The sequence below is a fragment of the Mercenaria mercenaria genome, chromosome 11, assembly GCF_021730395.1.
Source record: "Mercenaria mercenaria strain notata chromosome 11, MADL_Memer_1, whole genome shotgun sequence".
NCBI lineage: Eukaryota > Metazoa > Mollusca > Bivalvia > Venerida > Veneridae > Mercenaria > Mercenaria mercenaria.
The window spans coordinates 51,824,639-51,846,815 of NC_069371.1; the positions used below are offsets into that span (position 1 = coordinate 51,824,639).

The window sequence follows — 22,177 nt, forward strand, 5'->3', positions numbered from 1 at the left end:
GTTCCTTTACACGTGACCTTTCCAGGAATATCCCTAGTGGTTCTTCCATTTAAAATATACATGTAATTTAGTTTTAGGAAATCAACAAGTTAATTTCCATAATTGTTAGAAATGTTATCGCTATTTATACGTGTTTTATTTACGTTTAAACACCTATCAAACATACTCATCTCTAGATTATATTCAGAGCAGAGTTCATCTAAGTTTTGACTTTCAAAAATTCTGTATCAAGTATTATGTAATCCTGTAAACTTTTGGATCTCGAATTAAAATCTCCAAATAAGCAAATGGTATCATATTTTCTTGAAAACATGTTCAATTCATTTTGAATTTCACAAAAAGAATTTTCCATAGAAAAATCAGAGTACTCTGGGGGAATATACACAATTCCACAGACTATATCGTTGTCTGTATTACATAGGGATTTTGATATTATAAACCACAAAGTCAATTTACTCTCGGTTTCCTTGATAACTATATGCTTATATATGTCCTTCAATATTTTTTACAAAATAGCCAATTGATGGTTTGCATTTCTAGAAGTTTAGGGACAGCTTGTAGAACTACAGTTTTAAAGCCCCGTAAGGCTTTATACATGTATTTGATGTTGAAAACTGTTAAAACAGCTGTCCAAATAGACATTATTCATAATTTCTTGGTCATGAAAACAAAACTTTCAATACTGTACATGACTTTATACAATTTTAGTAAAAAAAGGGATGTGATATAAAATGTATTTCAATAAAAAAATTATTTCTAGGTTAATAAGTATTCACACCTTTGATTTAACAAGAAGTTCATATTTCATGTTGATAACAAAAAATGTGGCAGCCACGATATCAAAAGAGACATTATGAGTCTTTAACTGTTACATGTTTAGTTCGTCTGTAAATATCCCGGATGATTCCCATTTGATAGGGATAAATATGATTCTGTGCCTCTCAAGGTTTAGGTTTTCCTCTCGTTATGGTAAATGTTCGCATATTCACTTGACTGTTTATGAAATATGATGTCAAAACACGATTCAAACCCTTGGGAAATCTACTTAAATCAGAAATGATAAACCACATTAGCAACCATTTGATGTCTATATGTTTGCTAATTAAAAATGATAACAAATCTGCCTAGAAAAATCAATAAGATTAATTTGAGTCTTGTAATAACCTACCATTACGCATAAAGTTACGCATGTAATTATATACACAGTTTCATTTTACCAGCGATTCCAGTTCAGTAATTTGTATTTGAGTTTTTTACAAATATTTACAAAAGTGTAATGTTAATGTTAGTGCATGCCTGTAAGGCTGATTCGAGGATGAAATTATTTGCTTTGACGATTTTGTGCTTTGTTGACTTTTCTCTTAAAAACGTTTATGCGAAAGAGCTGAGACTTTTGGGGTTCATGCCAATGACTGGCGGTTGGAGTGGAGGTGGACCGTGTCTACAAGCCCTCCAGATGTCGCTCAACGATATAAATGCGCGCGAAGATATTCTTACAGATTTCGAGTTGAAGTTAGACTACATTAACACCAAGGTAAGGGCCCTGAATGGTTGGATTAAGAGATTTACATATACATATTTGATTTCCGGAAAAGTTTCTGAAAGAAGAGATAATTGAATCTTAAAGGTATAAAAATTTCACATTTAAAAAAAAAGAAAAATATGAATAATTACTACATATAGTTTGTGTAAACATAAAAGTTAACTTTATTTGCATTTTAAAACAGTACTATTCATTAACAAACTTATGGTAGGGTGGCTTCGGCCAAAAAAGCTCACTGAGTAGTATTCACGTTACTTTGATTACTGCTCATTGAGTAGTGTTCACGGCGCCGTCAGTACTGCTTACGGAGGAGTGTTCACGATACCCTGAGTACTGCTCACTGAGTAGTGTTAACGGTAATATGAGTATTGCTTACTGAGTAGTGTTCACGGTACTATGAGTACTGCTCACTGAGTAGTGTTCACGGTACTATGAGTACTGCTCACTGAGTAGTGTTCACGGTACTATGAGTACTGTTCATTGAGTAGTGTTCACGGCGCCGTGAGTACTGCTTACAGAGTAGTGTTCACGGTACCTTGAGTACTGCTCACTGAGTAGTGTTCACGGTACTATGAGCACTGCTTACTGAGTAGTGTTCACGTTACTTGAGTACTGCTTATTGAGTAGTGTTCACGGCACCGTCAGAACTGCTTACGGTGTTGTGTCCACGGTACCTTGAGTACTGCTCACTGAGCAGTGTTAACGGTACTATGAGTACTGCTTACTGAATAGTGTACATGGTACTATGAGTACTGCTCACTAAGTAGTGTTCACGGTACTATGAGTACTGCTCACTAAGTAGTGTTCACGGTACTGTGAGTACTGCTCATTGAGAAGTATTCACGGTTCTTTGAGTACTGCTCATTGAGTAGTGTTCATGGCGCCGTGAGTACTGCTCACTGAGTAGTGTTAACGGTACTATGAGTAGTGCTTACTGAGTAGTGTTCACGGTACTATGGGAACTGCTCACTTAGTAGTGTTCACGGTACTATGAGTACTGCTCACTGAGTAGTGTTCACGGTACTGTGAGTACTGCTCAATGAGTAGTGTTCACGGTACTATGAGTACTGCTAACTGAGTACTCTTCACGGCACTGTGAGTACTGCTCACTCAGTAGTGTTCACATTACCGTGAGTACTGCTCGCTGAGTAGTATTCACGGTACTGTGAGTACTGCTCACTGAGTAGTGTTCACGGCACCGTTAGTACTGCTCACTGAGTAGTGTTCACAGCACTATGAGTACTTTTCACTGAGTAGTGTTCACGGCGCCTTGAGTACTGTTCACTAAGTAGTTTTCATTGCCCCGTGAGTACTGCTCACTGAGTGGTATTCACGTTACTTTGATTACTGCTCATTGAGTAGTGTTCACAGCGCCGTCAGTACTTCTTAAAGTTCACGATACCTTGAGTACTGCTCACTGAGTAGTGTTCACGGTACTATGAGTACTGCTCACTGAGTAGTGTTCACGGTACTATGAGTACTGCTCACTAAGTAGTGTTCACGGTACTATGAGTACTGCTCATTGAGTAGTGTTCACGGCGCCGTGAGTACTGCTTACGGAGTAGTGTTCACGGTACCTTGAGTACTGCTCACTGAGTAGTGTTCAAGGTACTATGAGTACTGCTTACTGAGTAGTGTTCACGGTACTATGAGTACTGATCACTGAGTAGTGTTCACGGTATTGTGAGTACTGCTTACTGAGTAGTGTTCACGGTACTATGAGTATTTCTCACTGAGTAGTGTTCATGGTACTGTGAGTACTGCTTACTGAGGAGTATTTACGATACTCTGAGTACTGTTACTGAGAATGAACCTAAGGACATGTTTTATGCATAAATACATTTGAAATCTGAAAAAGGTTCTGAATTCATATGCTAAATACTTTTATCTATCCGATATTTGAGTTTTATGATCATTTGACCTTTTGACCTTTAATCTGCAAAATATTTTTAGCAATTTATGTTAAAAAGATACATCTGACATATCGTAGTAAAATATTAAACAGCAAAATAATTAAAATTCATATGAAAATGTAGACATGATGGTGTGTTTAAACATTGTAGTCATCATTATTTTTGTGGCGGTCATCTTGGACGCCATCTTGGGTTTCTCAGATCGCCACCATTTATGCCAGTTTATGCTGGCAGCCTGATAAACTTCAGCCCTTTACGAACATTTTTGTATATAAGTTGCCTTGTTAAAAATTGGGTCTGAGTTCAACTTTTTAAATGGCCTATCATTAGTACATGTATAAGTAAACACGTTACAAATGTGTACTACCATTTAAAACCTAGTAGATTATTTTTTTTAGCAATCGTCTGTTATTGCATGACATTTAATTTAGAATGTAGTTCCATATAAACAATAATTAGTGTATTTAATAAGGTTAAGGTAGAACGCGACACTTTGCGTACTTTCGAGTAGCGTCTTGAAATTTTGCGTTTAGAAGGTAATCAAAGCATTATTTTATGCATCAACTGGTAAACACGTCCAACAGAAATTAAAACATTTTCGGGACCATAAGCTAACTAACTGTGAAATAATGTGATTCAGCTAAAACATTTTTTGAAAAAAATGCACATTTTATTTGACTTTTTAATGTGACCTTTCGTGTCATACAAAACACTAGCATGGATCACAAATGTCACAAATTTGTGGTGTGAAGGATGTGACTTGTGAGACAAAACATCTATGAGGAAATGTAATGTTTACGAATATTCTACCAGGGAATACAAAGTTTAATATGATTGTACTTCTATAGTGCAGCGCAGGTACCGCCCTTTACCGGATGTTTGATAAACTGAACGAGGAGCAAGCTTTTGTCATGATTATCGGTGATGGCTGTTCCGTTGTATCTGAAGTCACGGCACAAGTGACTCATCTATGGAACCTTACCCAGGTCCGTTGTTGAAATGTTTATTTATCCATCTTTTTCACTTGACATTCTATGTTACATATATATGGATATTATTTTCAGATTTAACATTCATTTGACAATGGTAACAGTCATAATTATATAGTTAAGTAAAATAAAATGAGCCGCGCCATGAGAAAACCAACATAGTGGGTTTGCGACCAGCATGGATCCAGACCAGCCTGCGCATCCGCGCAGTCTGGTCAGGCTCCATGCTGTTCGCTAACAGTTTCTCCAATTCCAATAGGCTTTAAAAGCGAACAGCATGGAGCCTGACCAGACTGCGCGGATGCGCAGGCTGGTCTGGATCCATGCTGGTCGCAACCCACTATGTTGGTTTTCTCATGGCGAGGCTCAAATGTAGATTTAATCACTTACCGCTCGCCGCCTTGAGTTCGATAATTGACTAGAGATGAAGAAATGCTCATGTGAGGTATATTCTACTGACTCACATCAGGTCATATGGTTCCCACTCGTGCCTGAAGTAACTGTCTACAGAGGCATCTCGAGTCTACCAAAGACATTGCCATATGACCGCGATTGCGTTGGTGTGACAATACATAATCAAGCATATAAGTCTTTCATATAATTTTAATGTTACATAAAAATGCAAGCTACATCACTTTTGCTACACATACTGAATCCCAGCTTAAAAGAAACTTTTTTCTATAATTTTCTGTTAGTTGTCGTTAAAACAGACATGAAAAACAAACAAAAACTATGTTATTCAGTCATATGTTTCTTACACATTGCACAGCATTATCACAGCTTGCATGAACTACATTGTCGTAATTTCTTTCAATAAACAGCTATCATACGGTTCAGTGTCACCTGTATTAGCTGATCGAGAACGGTTCCCGAAGTTCTTCCGTCTGTCCACACCAGATCAGAAACACAACGCCGTAAGGATAGCTCTAATGGAAAAATATAACTGGAAGAAAGTGGCAACAATTAACCAGGCCCTAGATTTCTTCTCAGCGGTATGTTTCTATAACTACTAGATACTCAAAAAATGTTACGACAAAAGTTTGTTATGCTAAAATAGCTTTTTTGTTCATATATGTTACAAACTGTGTTGTTATTCTAAAAATAACTACATGTTATATGCATTATCCTACAAGATAAATGCTGTAACTATATAAAACATCATTGGTGGACTATTCATACACAAAGATGTTACGATACATTGTACTTTATATTACTATCATACACAACGATGTTACGATACTTTATATTACTATCATACACAAAGATGTTACGATACATTGTACTTTATATTACTATCCCTTACAACGATGTTACGATACTTTATATTACTATCATACTCAAAGATGTAACGATACATTGTACTTTATATTACTATCGCACACAACGATGTTACGATACTTTATATTACTATCATACACAAAGATGCTACGATACATTGTACTTTATATTACTATCGCACACAACGATGTTACGATACTTTATATTACTATCATACTCAAAGATGTTACGATACTGTGTACTTTATATTACTATCGCACACAACGATGTTACGATACTTTATATTATTATCATACTCAAAGAGGTTACGATACTGTGTACTTTATATTACTATCGCACACAACGATGTTACGATACTTTATATTACTCTCATACACAAAGAGGTTACGATAAATTGTACTTTATATTACTATCGCTTACAACGATGTTACGATACTTTATATTACTGTCATACTCAAAGATGTTACGATACATTGTACTTTATATTACTATCGCACACAACGATGTTACGATACTTTATATTACTATCATACTCAAAGATATTACGATACACTGTACTTTATATTGCTATCGCTTACAACGATGTTACGATACTTTATATTACTATCATACTCAAAGATGTTACGATACATTGTACTTTATATTACTATCGCACACAACGATGTTACGATACATTATATTACTATCATACTCAAAGATGTTACGATACATTGTACTTTATATTACTATCATACAAAACGATGTTACGATACTTTATATTACTATCATACACAAAGATGTTACGATACATTGTACTTTATATTACTATCGCTTACAACGATGTTACGATACTTTATATTACTATCATACTCAAAGATGTTACGATACATTGTACTTTATATTACTATCACTTACAACGATGTTACGATACTTTATATTACTGTCATACACAAAGATGTTACGATACATTGTACTTTATATTACTATCGCACACAACGATGTTACGATACTTTATATTACTATCATACACAAAGATGTTACGATACATTGTACTTTATATTACTATCGCTTACAACGATGTTATGATACTTTATATTACTATCGTACACAACGGTGTTACGATACTTTATATTACTATCATACACAACGATGTTACGATACTTTATATAACTATCATACTCAAAGATGTTACGATATATTGTACTTTATATTACTATCGCTTACAACGATGTTACGATACTTTATATTACTATCATACTCAAAGATGTAACGATACATTGTACTTTATATTACTATCGTGCACAACGATGTTACGATACTTTATATTACTATCATACACAAAGATGTTACGATACATTGTACTTGATATTACTATCGCTTACAACGATGTTACAATACTTTATATTACTATCATACTCAAAGATGTTACGATACATTGTACTTTATATTACTATCGCTTACAACGATGTTACGATACTTTATATTACTATCATACTCTAAGATGTTACGATACATTGTACTTTATATTACTATCGTACACAACGATGTTACGATACTTTATATTACTATCATACAATACGAACGATGTTACGATACTTTTTATTACTATCGTACACAACGGTGTTACGATACTTTATATTACTATCATACACAACGATGTCACGATACTTTATATTACTATTTACAATACGAACAATGTTACGATACTTTATATTACTATCGTACAAAACGATGTTACGATACTTTATATTACTATCATACAGTACGAACGATGTTACGATACTTTATATTTCTATCGTACACAACGGTGTTACGATACTTTATATCACTATTATCATACACAATGATGTCACGGTACTTTATATTACTATCATACAATAAGAACGATGTTACGATAATTTACATTACTATCGCACACAACGATGTTCCGATACTTTATATTACTATCATACAATACGAACGATGTTACGATACTTTATATTGCTATTGTACACAACGGTGTTACGATACTTTATATTACTATCGTACACAACGATGTCACGATACTTTATATTACTACCATACACAACGATGTTACGAGATAAAGTTGTTTCGCTCAATGTTTTGCTCAAACATATTTTGAAACAATGCTAATACGTTCAATGTCAAGGCCGAGGTCAAATGTCAAATAGCTTTATTTCGTATCGAAACCACTTGAACCAGCATCAGTTATTTACCTCATGAAGACGACGTACAGTGCCATTGACTTCCCTGTATCCAGGTGGCATTTCATGAGCTAACCATTTTTGTCATAGCTCTAGTTAATGTTATTCGATTTGTACCTCGAAACACTTACATTTCATGAAAATCTTATGCACATTTTTCATGTCAGGTTATAGAAGACTTTGTAAAGAGGGTTCATGAAACAGACATAACCATACTTTCACAAGAAATATTTACAGCAGATCCGATGACACGGGTGCAAAACCTTAAGGTATGTAACCATTGTTGTAATACGTTCGAGTAATAAAATAGAAATCGGTCATTTGTGATGTTACATGTTAAAGCAGCATGCCTCCAGATCGTTCGTTAATTTTTTATAAGATATCTTGAAATAAATGCTATATTTCTTAAGAAGGCTTTAAAACTTAATTACTTACAAACTTTCTGTTACGGAAACACTTGAGAACTTGCTGTTTTTACTACTTTTTACGATAAAAATTGTAAAGCGTTTGTCATGCTTTTCCAGGTAAACTGTCTCGATTATAAATATCTATATTTTGAAGACAGTATTCACTACTTCAGCTATAGCGCCATTGGTTAACACGGCGGGAAAATGCTTTTATTGCCGCGGCGGTCCCGGGTTCGATTCCCGACGCGGTTATCTTTTTTTCTTTATTTGGAACTTTTAACATATGTTAGAAACAAAAATTCATATTCTAATGTTCATAATATGATCAAACTTCAATTTGGAAGAAAGATTATTTTTTAGCCAAATCTGGAGGCATGCTGCTCCAAATGTCTACTTATATTTCCTTTTGATAAAACCGTGCTTTTTGCATGCAAACGTTTATAACGTATAATTTTTGGTAAACAAGCTTCTTTGATGGTGTTAGCGCAAAAACTAAACTAAATAGTAATAAGATAAAACAAAATGGTGATAATTTGTGTGAGAAGTGGTGTAAATGTTGACCTTAATCTATTGTTTTCACAGGACCATGATGCAAGAATTATAGTAACAGCAATGTACGAAGATAAAGCCCGTGCACTTCTCTGTGCCGTAAGTAAACTATATTTTTAATATTTAAGCAAATTCTACAAATTTGGCTTTAAAGGCAAAGACCCCCAACCTCTAACCCCTATAAATGCCATACATTTTAATCCCCAGTAAACAGGATCCTGTACGGTCAAGTCTAATAAGGGTCCATAAAACCCCTGCAGACTTGACATGTCTATGTTCATGTCAGAGGATCATAAATTTTACTAATTATATAAGTAAATATTTTTATTATTTTTTTACTTAATTTGATCCGTCTACTACTAAAGTTTATCTCTACAATATATTAAGTACCCGTAAAAACTCGAATATATGACGCAGTTTTTTTACGTTTTTTCTTCATTTTCTCAAAGGGATGCGTAATATATACCAAGGTAGAGCTTCAAACAGTTTTTTCCAGTTTGAAAACCCGAAATTATCGGCGAAAATCGGACAATTTTGTTAACTGCCATGTGTTTACATTTTGGGCCGTGCTATTTTAACCTCCTCTTGAAGAGCGTTTTATTCGGTGGGTCTAAAAACACGTACGGAACAGAACCTCTGATGATATATGGTAAAGTTGATTTTACTTGTGAGTTTAAATTGTTTGTATTTGTAAATTTAATTAATAAGTATCGTACATATCCAGAGCACCGGATAATGTGTCAGTTTAGTAATTAGGCAAAATACAAAATTTCGCGGTTCCGGGTTGTAGGTGTTTGATCATTAAAATCATTATCTTTCAAGGATGCTCAAATAAATTGCAATTAAAACAGATCGATTGTTATTTCTTTATTTCCAGCAAATTATTACTGATCAATACAGCAGCTCGTACATTGTTTAACAAACACGCTAATTAGCCGCGATTTTCTCGTTTGATGTGCCATAATTATGAGATTGTTCGCATGTCTGTTAAAGTGTACCAAGGTGTTGACAGCTTGAGAAAGTTCTCAAATACTATAGAAGGAATTTGTCTGTCAGTTATTGTCACTGTTGTCTGTAACCGATTATGCAGCAATTGCGATTTTCACGAGAAATCGTTTTTACGCATGCCGCTTATGGCCGATTTCGACTTTGTAAACAACGTTTTGGCTGATTTTTCGGTGCGTGATATATTCCAATGTAAGCATTTTTCCCGAGATTTTGAAACAAGATGGGGGTACGTAATATACATGCTAGCGTGATATATTCGAGTTTTACGTATATTATGCTTGAATTGTCAGTGTAAATGTGTAGCTTTGCAATCGCTATTTAAAATAATTTGGTTTTAAGAGTTCTCGAATTTAATTTTTAAAAAACCTGTATTTAATTAAGTCCTTGTATTTTCCTAATATTTATCATCAGTTAAACAAGTTTTAGGCAGAATAACAAATATGTAAGCGTTTTTGTTTTGTTTTTTCATGACGAAAGGCTTTTAAAGTTGGACTGTATGGACCTAAGATCGTCTGGATATTTACTGGATGGTATTCTCAGAACTTTTGGAAGGAAAAACTCGAGAATATCGATTGTACAGAGAAAGAAATGGTACTGGCTGTTGAAGGCGCATTTCTTTCAAGGGGAGTAATTCGAAACCCCACTGATGAAAAAGGCATTGCAAACATCACAGGTACTCCTAACATAGCTATCATTATGACATAATAACCGTAGCAGAAGGTGAAATGATTTCAGTCTCTCAAGTGAAAAAATGCATCGCTCAATCAGTCTTTAAATTTGATTAAGGGTCCTTCTGCTATGTCAGGCACAGTATAGCATTACGCTATGCAAGAGTACATACCCACGGCATGTCACCAGGCATGCCGTGAAAGAGAATCTTTGAAGCCAAAGTGATGAAGATAATTTACCTCTACGCAATTATCGTAGAGTATTAGCCAAAAAATCCATACACTTTTGAAAATGGGTCACTGTTACGGACAATGAGACCATTAATGACAGAGACCCAAGACGTGGTTAATCTGAACGAATACAAGAAAAAGCGTGGGGGTGTTAGACATCGCCTTTATAAGATTTAAGCCATAGATTCTTTGGAAAATATACATACACGGAAAGCGTTCATATAGTGGTGAGGGTGTCGTCTGCTCAACCCGTACATCGGTGGTTCGATCCCCAGTGGGATCACGACCACCCCTTCTCATAAGACACTAGTACTGTTTTTTTTTCCAGAAAGCAGACTCGAGAGTGATTCAAATTAGCTTTATAGCAGCGAAAATAAATTAGTACAAACCATAGTTTAAGGTAAAATAAAACAAATGTATAGAATAACAAACTGGCAGTTCGTTTTCTGAAGCTCCAGATCTCATAAAAGGATTGCTTCTTTTTTCAATCAGTGTACGAGACATTGTCAGGAGAGCAGACGAATTTAGTTATGAGTTAGTAAATTCTCTTGAAAATAAATGAAATTAAACGACAATCAGTACTAATCTCGCATATTCCAAAAACAAAAACTGGAAGCCTAAACAAATGTCAATGTAACTTCCATATCCTTTAAATTTTAAGGGATTTTGATACCAGAATATAAGTTTTAGCGCATACAAACGTCAGTGTAATGTATGTGTCGCTTTGAAAAGCATTCCTCCTTTGATTCTAACAGGAAGTTGTTCACAACATTCGCCGTTTTAACTGTTACTGCAAAGTGTGACGACTGTTCTAAATACATAGCTGAAATGAATTGCATTAATATTATCGTAGTTGTTAAGATATTGAAAAATAATTTTTCAGCAAACGAATTTGATGACGCGTACTTCAGTCATCCAGAATATAACATGGATACGAATAACTTTGATTTTATCGCTCCACAATGCTATGACACAATGTGGGTTGCAGCAGCTGCACTGGATTGTACTGTTCAGAATATGCAAAAACTCGGTATGTTGGGTTAAAATTATCTTATACATTACTATAAAAAGTACGGTTATTATGACTGCCGTTGACGGATCTATAATGGTGCAGCTCAAAACCCGGGGAGATTGGTGAGGGGGTGGGCGGCAAATATCGCCTTAAGGGACTTATAACCTGTAAATAAGGCATATTTTTGTTATTAACCCACAAACATTAATACTTTAAACACGACTATGTTTTTATGTATTTTATTCTAAACTGTGATATCATATCTCATGCATTAAAGCATTCTACACACCCCTACGTAGGTTTCTAACCCACGTAACCCAGTGAAAAATATGTTTGTTTGTTTGTTTGTTTGTTTTGGGCTTAACGCCGTTTTTCAACAGTATTTCAGTCATGTAACGGCGGGCAGTTAACCTAACCAGTGTTCCTAGATTCTGTACCAGTACAAACCTGTTCTCCGAAAGTAACTGCCAACTCCCCCACATGAATTATCAGAGGTGGAGGACGAATGAGTTCAGACACAATGTCTTTATCAAATCGCCACGGAGAACATACGCCCCGCCCGGGGTCCGAACTCGCGACCCCGCGATCCGTAGACCAACACTCTCCCTACTGAGCTAAGCGGGCGGGAGTGTTCCGAAACAGCTTAGCTACGGAGGCCCCTCCCAATGTATGTAAATTAATTTTGTGTTATTTTTGAAATTGAGTATATCCGCAGATAATTTAAACGGGAGTTCAACGCAAAACTGGTACTGATAGTTCCCTTGCTTGGCACTTAGAATTTAAATGGCTTTACCAGAAGGTAAAATAGGAAAATGTATTTGTTACTGCATATCTATTTTGTCGCAGAAGAGTTTTTAAGCTCACGTTGTATGCTGAATATGGTACATAATGCGGCATTAGAATAAAGCTTACATTTGCGTCTACCTTTACATTTCATGTTTTACGTCGTTTTACAGGCCATCAAAAAACTTTGGACAGTTTCACATACGCGGATGGTGACATAAACGACATATTATTTGATTGCTTAGAAAACACAACATATACGGGCGTAAGTGGAAATGTTGTGTTTGAAAAAGGAGATCCTGACAAAATGATCAAATTAGAACGTATTCAAGGTAAGTAGAACAGACTCAATGGAATCTGAAAATAGAGAAAATAGAACGCCTCTATTGTTATTAGAACTAAATTGAACTTGTCATATTAAATTGTGACGGCCGTACTCAAACCTTGAACACGTAATTGTGTCATATGAAATGGGTCATATTCCTTTGGCTACTCCGAACATTCTGCAAACACTCCCTAAGTGAATGAAACGAAAAAAGAATAGTGTTCCCAAATGTGTAGAACGTGTGCGGACTGTTCTAAACAAATCCTGGTGCATACAGAACAGACACGTGATAAATATTTACAACAGCGGAAAGCCGCCTTGGTTCCTATCACTTTTGGATAATCTCAACCTAGCAAGATACTAGATCAGAAGAGTGTACTGTTTCATTTCTTTGGCAATAACTAGAAGATTGCTCTAAAGTTTTTAGAACATTGTTCTGAAAGTCAAAGGAATATAGCCTTGGTAATAATTGAAAATAGAATACAGTAGCAGTAAAGATAATGTAGTACAGTACAGTGCAGTACAGTACAGTACAGTACAGTACAGTACAGTGCAGTACAGTACAGTGCAGTGCAGTGCAGTGCAGTGCAGTGCAGTGCAATTCAATACTGTACAATACAATACAACATGATATGATAACGTTAGTATAAATAGTGAACAACCGAAGATCATGTGGTTATATTTTCCCAGTTTTGTTGTAAACAAAATACTTGTTTTATACAACAGATGGCAAGAGAGTACATATTGGTTTCTACAGACTAGACAAAAATCCTGTGTACTTCGAGTGGCTTCACGATGGTATAAAATGGAAAGGTATGCTATTTCACGTATCTTTAGCTGAGTGGTTTCAAGATGGTATTAGATGGAAAGGTATCTTTAGCTGAATGGTTTAAACATGGTACTAGAAGGAAAGGTATCTTTAGCTGAGTGGTTTCAAGATGGTATTAGATGGAAAGCTATCTTTAGCTGAATGGTTTCAAGATGGTACTAGATGGAAAGATATGCTATTTCACTTCAGCTGAGTGGTTTCAAGATGGTATTAGATAGAAAGGTGTGCTGTTCCACGTATCTTTAGCTGAGTGATTTCAAGATGGTATTATATGGAAAGGTATGTTATTTCACAAGACCTTTACTTATCACGAGATTGGGCGAGCTTCATTTTCTGATGAGAGTTTCATGTCTGTTTTATATATAGCTATTTGTGCTTTATAGATAACGCTATACCAAGAGACTCGACACTGATTACTTACGAAGAAATCCAAATACCACTGGTGCTGAGCGTGTCTATGATAGTATTAGCGGTGTGTGGAAATTGTCTTACTTTAGCTTTCTTTGCGTTCAATGTCCTCTACAGGAAAAACAGGTAAACGAAAATAACGCTACAAGTACAAATTTTAATGGATTTAAACTGCTGATAACATTAATGGTAAACACGGAGGGTGTCCGTAGTGTGCCAGTTTATGCATATATAAGCCGATAACTCGAATAAAGCTCTCGAAAATAGTTTTAGGACCTTGTCGAAAAATTGAGGACCTCTCTTCTATATGACACGATTTGAGGACTCGCGACTTCGATTATTTGAGAACTTTTCTTCGATATGATTTTAGGACTTTTTGTATATAATCAAAATTGCATAAGACAATGTTGTAAAAGTTATTCTCTAACTATATATAAAATAATGTTGTAATTGTCATAGCCCAACATATATCCTTTAGCGAAATAAAAATAAAATTTCAAATGCAATAATTCTACGTTTATTCTCTAGTTATGGAAAGTAAAATCGTAAATGAAATAATTCCCCATTTATGTTTAGCTACATAAAATAAAAATGTAAACGTAATAGTTTGACATTTATGACTTACATTTGTCAAAAATAATGTTCTGTAGAATAATGCATCAGAAATATATCCCAAGCGTTACATGTATAAAGTGACACATATAATAGATAAGCATATTTATTCTCCAGCTATGTGAAGATGTCCTCACCAAACATCAACAATGTTTTATTACTTGGATGTGTATTGTGTTACTGCACTGTTTTCTTTAAAACAACTGGAATCACCAGTGACGTTATTTGTAAGGTAAGTTTGACTGACTGACTGACTGACTGACTGACTTGTTGGCTGGCTGGCTGGTCGGCGGGCGGGCTGGCCCGCTGGATCGATCGATCGACGGATCGGCCGGTTGGTCGGTCGGTGGACCTGTCGGTTGGTCGGTTTATTGAATTCTTTCTGTAAGATTTTCTGTAAGGGAATGAATTAGTATAAATTTTCATTGAAGGCTGTTTTCAGATCCTTGGCACTATTTTGATTGTAACTTTGATTGTTTGTATGTGATTTAGGTACACGATGTATCAATAGATATGATTTTCTGTCCTTTTATAATACCATGTATACATAATTATCCTCAAAATTACCAAAGTACGAGTAGATTACCACCTTTTAGGATCCGTATTCCGAATGATCAATGCGTTTACTTTTAAATGGTCTATTTTCAATTTGCTCTGACATCTTTATTACTTTAATTGAGTTTTTTAAAGAAACTTTGCTTGAAATAAATTATACTAATATGTAAATATCTGTAGTAAAGATGCATTTTAAAAAACGACATAAGTAATGTTCCGACAACTTGAATTTTTGACAAATAAAGCTTTTGAGTGTACGTCTGCCTTGCATAGTTACATGTAGAACGGTACAGTAATTTTATTTCATATACTTATTTTACAAGATGTGGCAAGAGAAATCAATTCGCTGTTGCTTTTGTCGTTACAGGCAAGAATAGTTTGCTTCAGCCTGGGTTTCACGTCAGCATTTGGTGCGCTGTTTTCTAAGACTTGGAGAGTTTACCGTATTTTCACCAACAAAAAGCTGCTAAGATTCGTGAGTTGATTTTAAGAGAGATATACTTACATTAAGGTTACCAACATTGAAACAATACAATGATGAAACACAATATGCTACTAAGTATCAGTCATTAACGTCTTAACCTAGTACCAAGTACGAACGTTTTGAATATTTCACAACACGAGATATTCGTGCAGTTGTAAATTTGTTTTCTTTTATCGTGTGTATATTTTCACGTTCACAAACCATAAAATTGTGTAAATATTTAAATGTTCCATAATGCTTATATAGATATAAATGAATTGTTCAAAAAGACATTATGAATACCCTCGTAGTTCTAAAAACAAATTCTTGCTATTTTATAACGTTATACATGAATTTATACAGTGAGAACTGTAACGAAAAAACAATTACAGCAAATAGAATAGATTTAATTATTCTTAATCCAATGTATTGATCAAATACTCAAACTAGTCATAGAATTTTTTTTAAAATACAACCGAAACAGGAAATAACTGGAAAAAGATATATTTTGTATAAGTAGCCAAAAGTATATGCAGTCTTCTTTATAAAGGTTGTATGGGCATTTTAGGCTCACGTTTACTAAACCTTTTACTCTTTAATAAACCAAATATTTCTCCAATTTAGACTATCAAGGACAGGCAGCTGTTTGCGATTGTTGGCGGTATGGTAGCAATTGTTGTCGTTGTATTAGTTATTTGGGAATCAGTCGGGCCACACAGAATTGAAACCAAATACCTAGAAAAAGAGGTAAGGCACATTTCAGGTAGTAAACCCGTGATGACAATCGGTAATTTCCGTGCTATTTCGTATTCTGGCATGTTATTTCGGCTTCCTTCGGCCCTTATCGATAACTCCTTTTTCATAACAGCCGAAGTCTACCGAAATGGCATGTGGAGATTATATAAACAAATGGAAAAGGCAGATTGTCATCACAGGTTCATTACCTTAAACGAAGAAGCTGATGGTATACTTCTCCTTACCATTCTAGAATGTCAATGGCAATTAATATTCCGGCCTATAGACCAAGTAGATGAAAACATCTGTCTCTGAGTGTCTGCAGTTCTGAAACTAGTATTGCAGATTTGAAAAGCATAGGAACGCTCTTTCCATTTTGTAAAAAGAGTAACCTGCGCATACTTAATTGTTGAAGATAATTTCCAAAATAAAAGCTATAGGTGACTAAAGTGCGTTTTCAGTTTGGAAAGGGTGACTGGTGTCATCTGTTCCACAAGTTAGTCGAATTTACCTTGCAAATTTGAACAAAATATGTCAACAACTTCTCTAATATTCTTATGCAGGTCCTCAACAAGTTTGTGGCGTTCTTGAAACTAATTTCTCTGTTTGTAAATCAAAGACCATTTCACAAATACTCCAGACTCGAAACGAAATATCGAAAACTATTGGAACGTTTTACAACGAACTAGAGTTTTCACATATACGCCGAAACAGAAACAGAAATGGAAATGAAACTTACACGACAACTTACACAAATGAGTTAGCGAATTCAGTCAGAAAAAAAGTAAAAAGAAAATGTCACGTTTCTTCAACATGTTTATCAAAAGTTTCGTTGCTACAGGTTCCCTTACCAAAATATCAGGCTTCCGGCAAACGTTGCGGCAAATTTGCCGCAAACGTTTTGGTGAATTTGCCGCAAACTTTCTTTTGGCAAACTTTCACCATGCAAATTAGTTTGCGGCAAATTTGCCGCAAACAATTTTTGCAAACGGATATGCAAATGAAGTTTGCAGCAAATTTGCGGCAAACCAAATTTGCATGGTAAAAGTTTGCCGCATATTCGCCAAAACCTTTCTGGCGAACTTCTGGCAATGTTCTGGCGAGCTTTTGGCAAACTATTTATGCAAATTAGTTTGCGGTGACTTTGCAGCAAACAATTATGCAAATTCGTTTGCCGCAAATTTGCTGCAAACTTTTGGCGCTAAAGTAACAGACCTTTTGTTTTTGAAGAACAAAGGATATATTTTCAAGAAAAGTAAGAAAGGTCTATTTAATTAGCAAAATATCATCTGCTAATAATGATTTTTCTTTCTAAAAAATTATAAAGAAAAATACAAATGCACGAGATCATTATGATAAAGTATGTCGGTAGTAAATATATTTTATGCTTACATGGGTTTGAAACTCTTTAAATATTTCAAAGGAACCGTTGTGAAAGCTGATAACTGATTTGCAAAAATTTCCTCTGTGTGCAAATGTCTTAATAAATTTGCAGATTAACTAAATTATTTATTGCTATCTATTTATCTAATGGTATTTAGGTGACACATGTCTGAAATAATCAAAGGCTAACCGTATAAAAATCATACAGGTTTTGCATGCGTAATAATGTGAAAACTAACCTTACATCGCAACATTTATCCACGGAATTAAACACAGTATACTTCGGTGATTTGTCCATCCTTTTGTGGAAGTTTTTGTTTAGTAAAGAAACATAAATAATTCATGTTAATACATCGATGTTCAGTTACTGTTTGGCAGCTTGAAAATGGAGCCAAACTCTATGCAGCCAGTAAAAACAAAGAAGAAGTCATGTGATACTGTTCTGGCAATCCTCTGGCGAACTTTCACATCTGGTCAGATAATTAAAAGATCATATGGCGAATGTTTTGGAGAAGAAAATATAGATAAAAGATTCTGGTGACGTTTTGGTGAACAAAATCATGTAAAAAAATTTCTGGCGATGTTATGGCAAACTCTTAATTCAGTTAAGTCTGTGGTGAGTTTGCAGCAAAGTCACCGAAACGTTTGCCGAAAGGTCGCCGCTACCGGCGAACTCCTGCAAACATTAATTACTTTGTTCTGGTGAACTAAAATGTTTGCGGCACCGCAACGTTGCGGCAAATTTGCCGCAAACTTTTCATTTTGATAAGGGTTGGCGACCCAGAATTTCGGACGACCCAGAAAATCGAACAGTCGCGTAAACGCTTATTTTGGCGTAATTTTTTATCATTTCTTGACAAGTACATAGATGTTTGCATTATGTGCAACATCATCTGCAATAGTTGCAAATCAGTAAGTTAAACTTTCAAAAATGGAATATTTACATTTCTTCACGAAATGTTGTGACAGCTCTCGCTGGGGGAAACTGCATGTGCTTTCAGTATACATATGCATGTGCATACATGTTTTGGGGCCCCAACATTATTCAAGGGGAATTCATCTACAATCTGCTAAATGCCGACGAGAAAATTGCGTGTTATAAAACAAGTATCAGTGTTTTCCCATTAACACCACGAGTTAAATGCGTTTAAACCAAACTGTTTTACGTAACATTTTGTGTCGTATGTAGGCCAGCTGGATTTTTCAAACTCTCAACAGCATAAAACATTTACAGTTGAATGTAAACAAGGTAAAACGATACTAAAAATGTCTTTTTATCATTAAAACCGACCTATACGTGATTCTGCTAAACAGAAGTGATGATAATTAGTACTTTCCTACTGTCCGATTTCTGGGTCCTGCAACACGCTGAAAACGTTAAATTTACGTACCCTCTTTCGGGCCTCAGTGACGTGTTCAGTTTATTTTTATATACAAACAAATTTGTGTTTAGCGACACCAAAGAACTGAACCTGATTCAGGTATCATGTCATGGATCTTGAATTAAAAATTATGACAGATGAAAATGATATAAAATTGTCCAAATCTGGGTCGGCAACCAGTAATGCAACAAGTATCAGGATCGCCAGTCAGTCCGCAGCAAAGTCGTGGTGTTCTCCGTATTCTTGCTCTCCTTGTTTACTTGTACCCATCTTATTCTTCGATGGAGGAAATTCAGTATAATTCGGCATTTAAATGTGAACGCACTAGCCGATTCCGGAACAACAAAAACGGTTTCGCGTATATGTGAAACGGTCTTGTAGAAAGATGTTTTCGGTTTCTGCATAGGCTATATTATATGAAATGGCCCATTGGGCGCAATGCATATTTTTCCGTTCTGTGTAGTTTCGGTCTCGATGTATATGTGAAATGCCCTTTAATTAAGGAAAATATGTGCTATATGTACTGTTTTCATGTCCATAAACAACATTACCTTGTATTTTAACTTCATTCTCCGGTTACAGATATATATGAATGGAAATGATGCTGAAGTTCGTCCGTATGTACGAGTTTGCAAGTCGGATTACTCCATGTATTTCGGATGGTCACTGTTCATTACTGAGGGAGTTTTGTTGTGTTTTGGCGCATTTCTGGCTTGGGAGACAAGAAATGTTAGTATCTTTTTACCGTAACTCTCTTTTATGTGTTTTAGCGTTCTTTATATTTCTTTGTAATGATGTCGGCTATTTCCGTCCGAAGTCGTTTTCTCCGTTTGCGATTTCGGCATTCCTCGGCATTCCCCGGCAGTCTCCGGCAGGCATTGAAAGTCACATGCTTGTCAGGACTCATTCTCGCATTCAAGATGTTTACCATGATTCAATAGTCTTTGAACGGACGTCTCGGGATTATGAAGGACAACTGGTGGATGAGAATGGTGTTGGCTAATTTTAGCAGCCGAAGAGTGCCGGAGCAGCGTACGAGAATACGTTTACACACGGACATTACCGAGATTTATTACGGGTGTGTCAAAAACAGAAGTTACACAATACTTTGTTTCGCTTATATAACATGTACATTGATTATTAATTATTTAATGATATCAATTCTCAAAAGATCATGATATGAAAAAGTCCTTAAAAGATAAAAAGATAGTAAAAAGTGAATTAAATGCAATATATACTTATACAAAACAGTTCTTTTCAGACCTAAGTCAGTTTGCTAGCATGTGAAAAAGACTGTCCAGAGAATATTGCTTACCAATTCAAAATCACGCATAAATTGTAAATGTTCTTGAAAATAATGTAACAAATATAATTCATATCTTTAAGTCATATTTAGAGGCATCCGTGGCTGAGTGGTCACGGTCGGATCACTTGCCCTTCATCACTTTGGGTTCGAAACACCGCGATGGATATGAAATACTTTGTTGTAATGAAACCATCAAGCTGGCATAAAGAATTTTAATGGTTCTACCCATATACCCGCCTTTGCCCGAAATAATGCCCGGATAACTGCCTGTGGTATTCTTCTAAAAACAAAGATAAAAAGTCACCACGTGACATTAATTGTATAGCTGTGACTAAAATCAAACAAAAGAAGCTTATATTTTCTTACAGGTTACAATTCAAGCTCTCAATGATTCACGACAGATAGGACTTTCCGTGTACAATGTTGTTATTCTAAGCGTGGTTGGTCTTACCCTATCCTTGGCTTTAGAAGATGAAGAAGTTGTGATGTATGGTGTAACGTCAAGCTTTCTCATCATTGGAACCTTGCTTACGCAACTGGTGATTTTCATACCTAAGGTATACGGACGAATATATATACATAAATGTATATCATTCATGGGTGAATATTCAATGCTTATATATGTCTCTCTAGCAGGATGTACGCTTGTTATCTCGTTTTATTACATATTTTCAGTGAATTGTTGAAATATTATAGTGAAATACATCCGGTACTTTCACATTGAAAAATATCAAATATATTTTTCACTCGTAAGAAACTAGAAAATGGATAAAATTATCAAACTGATAAAAGAAATTGTTTCACTATGAACATATTACATTTCACCAAGGACGCATGTGAAAATTTGTTTGTATTCACTCGTTCAGATTTTCATTACTGAAACAACAATGCCTTATATTTTATACCTAGATACTCTAGACTTGAATCTTTTTAATTTTATGTGATGTATGACGGCACTATTCGTGTCATATATAGTCTGTACATCCGAAATTTACAACTCTTTGTTTGTATCTCATGTCAGACTGCGCTTACTGAAGATCATGTTTACTGTACATGTTTATGCATTTATTGAGACCACTGGTAGCGGATTTAACAATGAGGTCCTTATTGAATTTATCAGAATGAATTCCTTCTCAGTATTGTATGCGTAGATGAAAATCTGAAAGATACATCTATGGTTGTCATAATGATAAGGATACTGTACGACATAGGAGAGAAGATGTTTTCCTGATGTGCGGAAAAGTTATTCAATCAGTCTGTGTGAAATCTTGATAGATGGCTTTGTCCTAGAATTGATTTTCAAAGGAATATGGATGTTTTTCGTCTAGTGCTAGTTACTTTATACCGTGTATAAAAAATGTGCTGTTGCGGATTGCTGTTTATATGACGTGAATTAGTTTATGATTTCTGGTTTGGCATTTTAAAATGTCTGGGAGACATACGTTTTTCGTGAAAGGAAGTCTCTATAGTTCTTATAATTATATTAACCCTAAGACAAAGCATGTTTGTTGAATTATACTTGTGCTCAAATATTTCTATCTTGCTTGAGCAACCATCTAGGGTAGGAAAATCAAATTTTAAAAATATCTCCAGTGAAAAACTAACACGTATTTAG

The 22,177-nt window shown here is 35.2% G+C and overlaps 1 protein-coding gene across 1 annotated transcript; it reads left to right on the plus strand.

Moving 5' to 3' along the window:
- The first annotated feature begins 1,408 nt into the window (after positions 1 to 1,408).
- On the plus strand, positions 1,409 to 16,324 carry LOC123530982 (gamma-aminobutyric acid type B receptor subunit 1-like). Its single transcript, XM_053518103.1, has 12 exons — positions 1,409 to 1,534; positions 4,305 to 4,442; positions 5,267 to 5,437; positions 8,074 to 8,175; positions 8,896 to 8,961; positions 10,348 to 10,543; positions 11,653 to 11,799; positions 12,738 to 12,896; positions 13,616 to 13,702; positions 14,102 to 14,252; positions 14,856 to 14,970; positions 16,307 to 16,324. The coding sequence occupies exons 1-12, from the start codon at positions 1,409 to 1,411 to the stop codon at positions 16,322 to 16,324; spliced, it is 1,476 nt and encodes a 491-aa protein (XP_053374078.1).
- The last annotated feature ends 5,853 nt before the right edge of the window (positions 16,325 to 22,177 follow it).

What these genes read in the sequence shown, in the direction of transcription:
- LOC123530982 (XM_053518103.1), top strand. Translation starts at nt 1,409, where the DNA reads ATGACTGGCGGTTGGAGTGGAGGTGGACCGTGTCTACAAGCCCTCCAG. An exon ending in TAGACTACATTAACACCAAG is followed by an intron (nt 1,535 to 4,304) that starts GTAAGGGCCCTG and finishes GTACTTCTATAG; the next exon opens with TGCAGCGCAGGTACCGCCCT. An exon ending in CCCTAGATTTCTTCTCAGCG is followed by an intron (nt 5,438 to 8,073) that starts GTATGTTTCTAT and finishes TTTTCATGTCAG; the next exon opens with GTTATAGAAGACTTTGTAAA.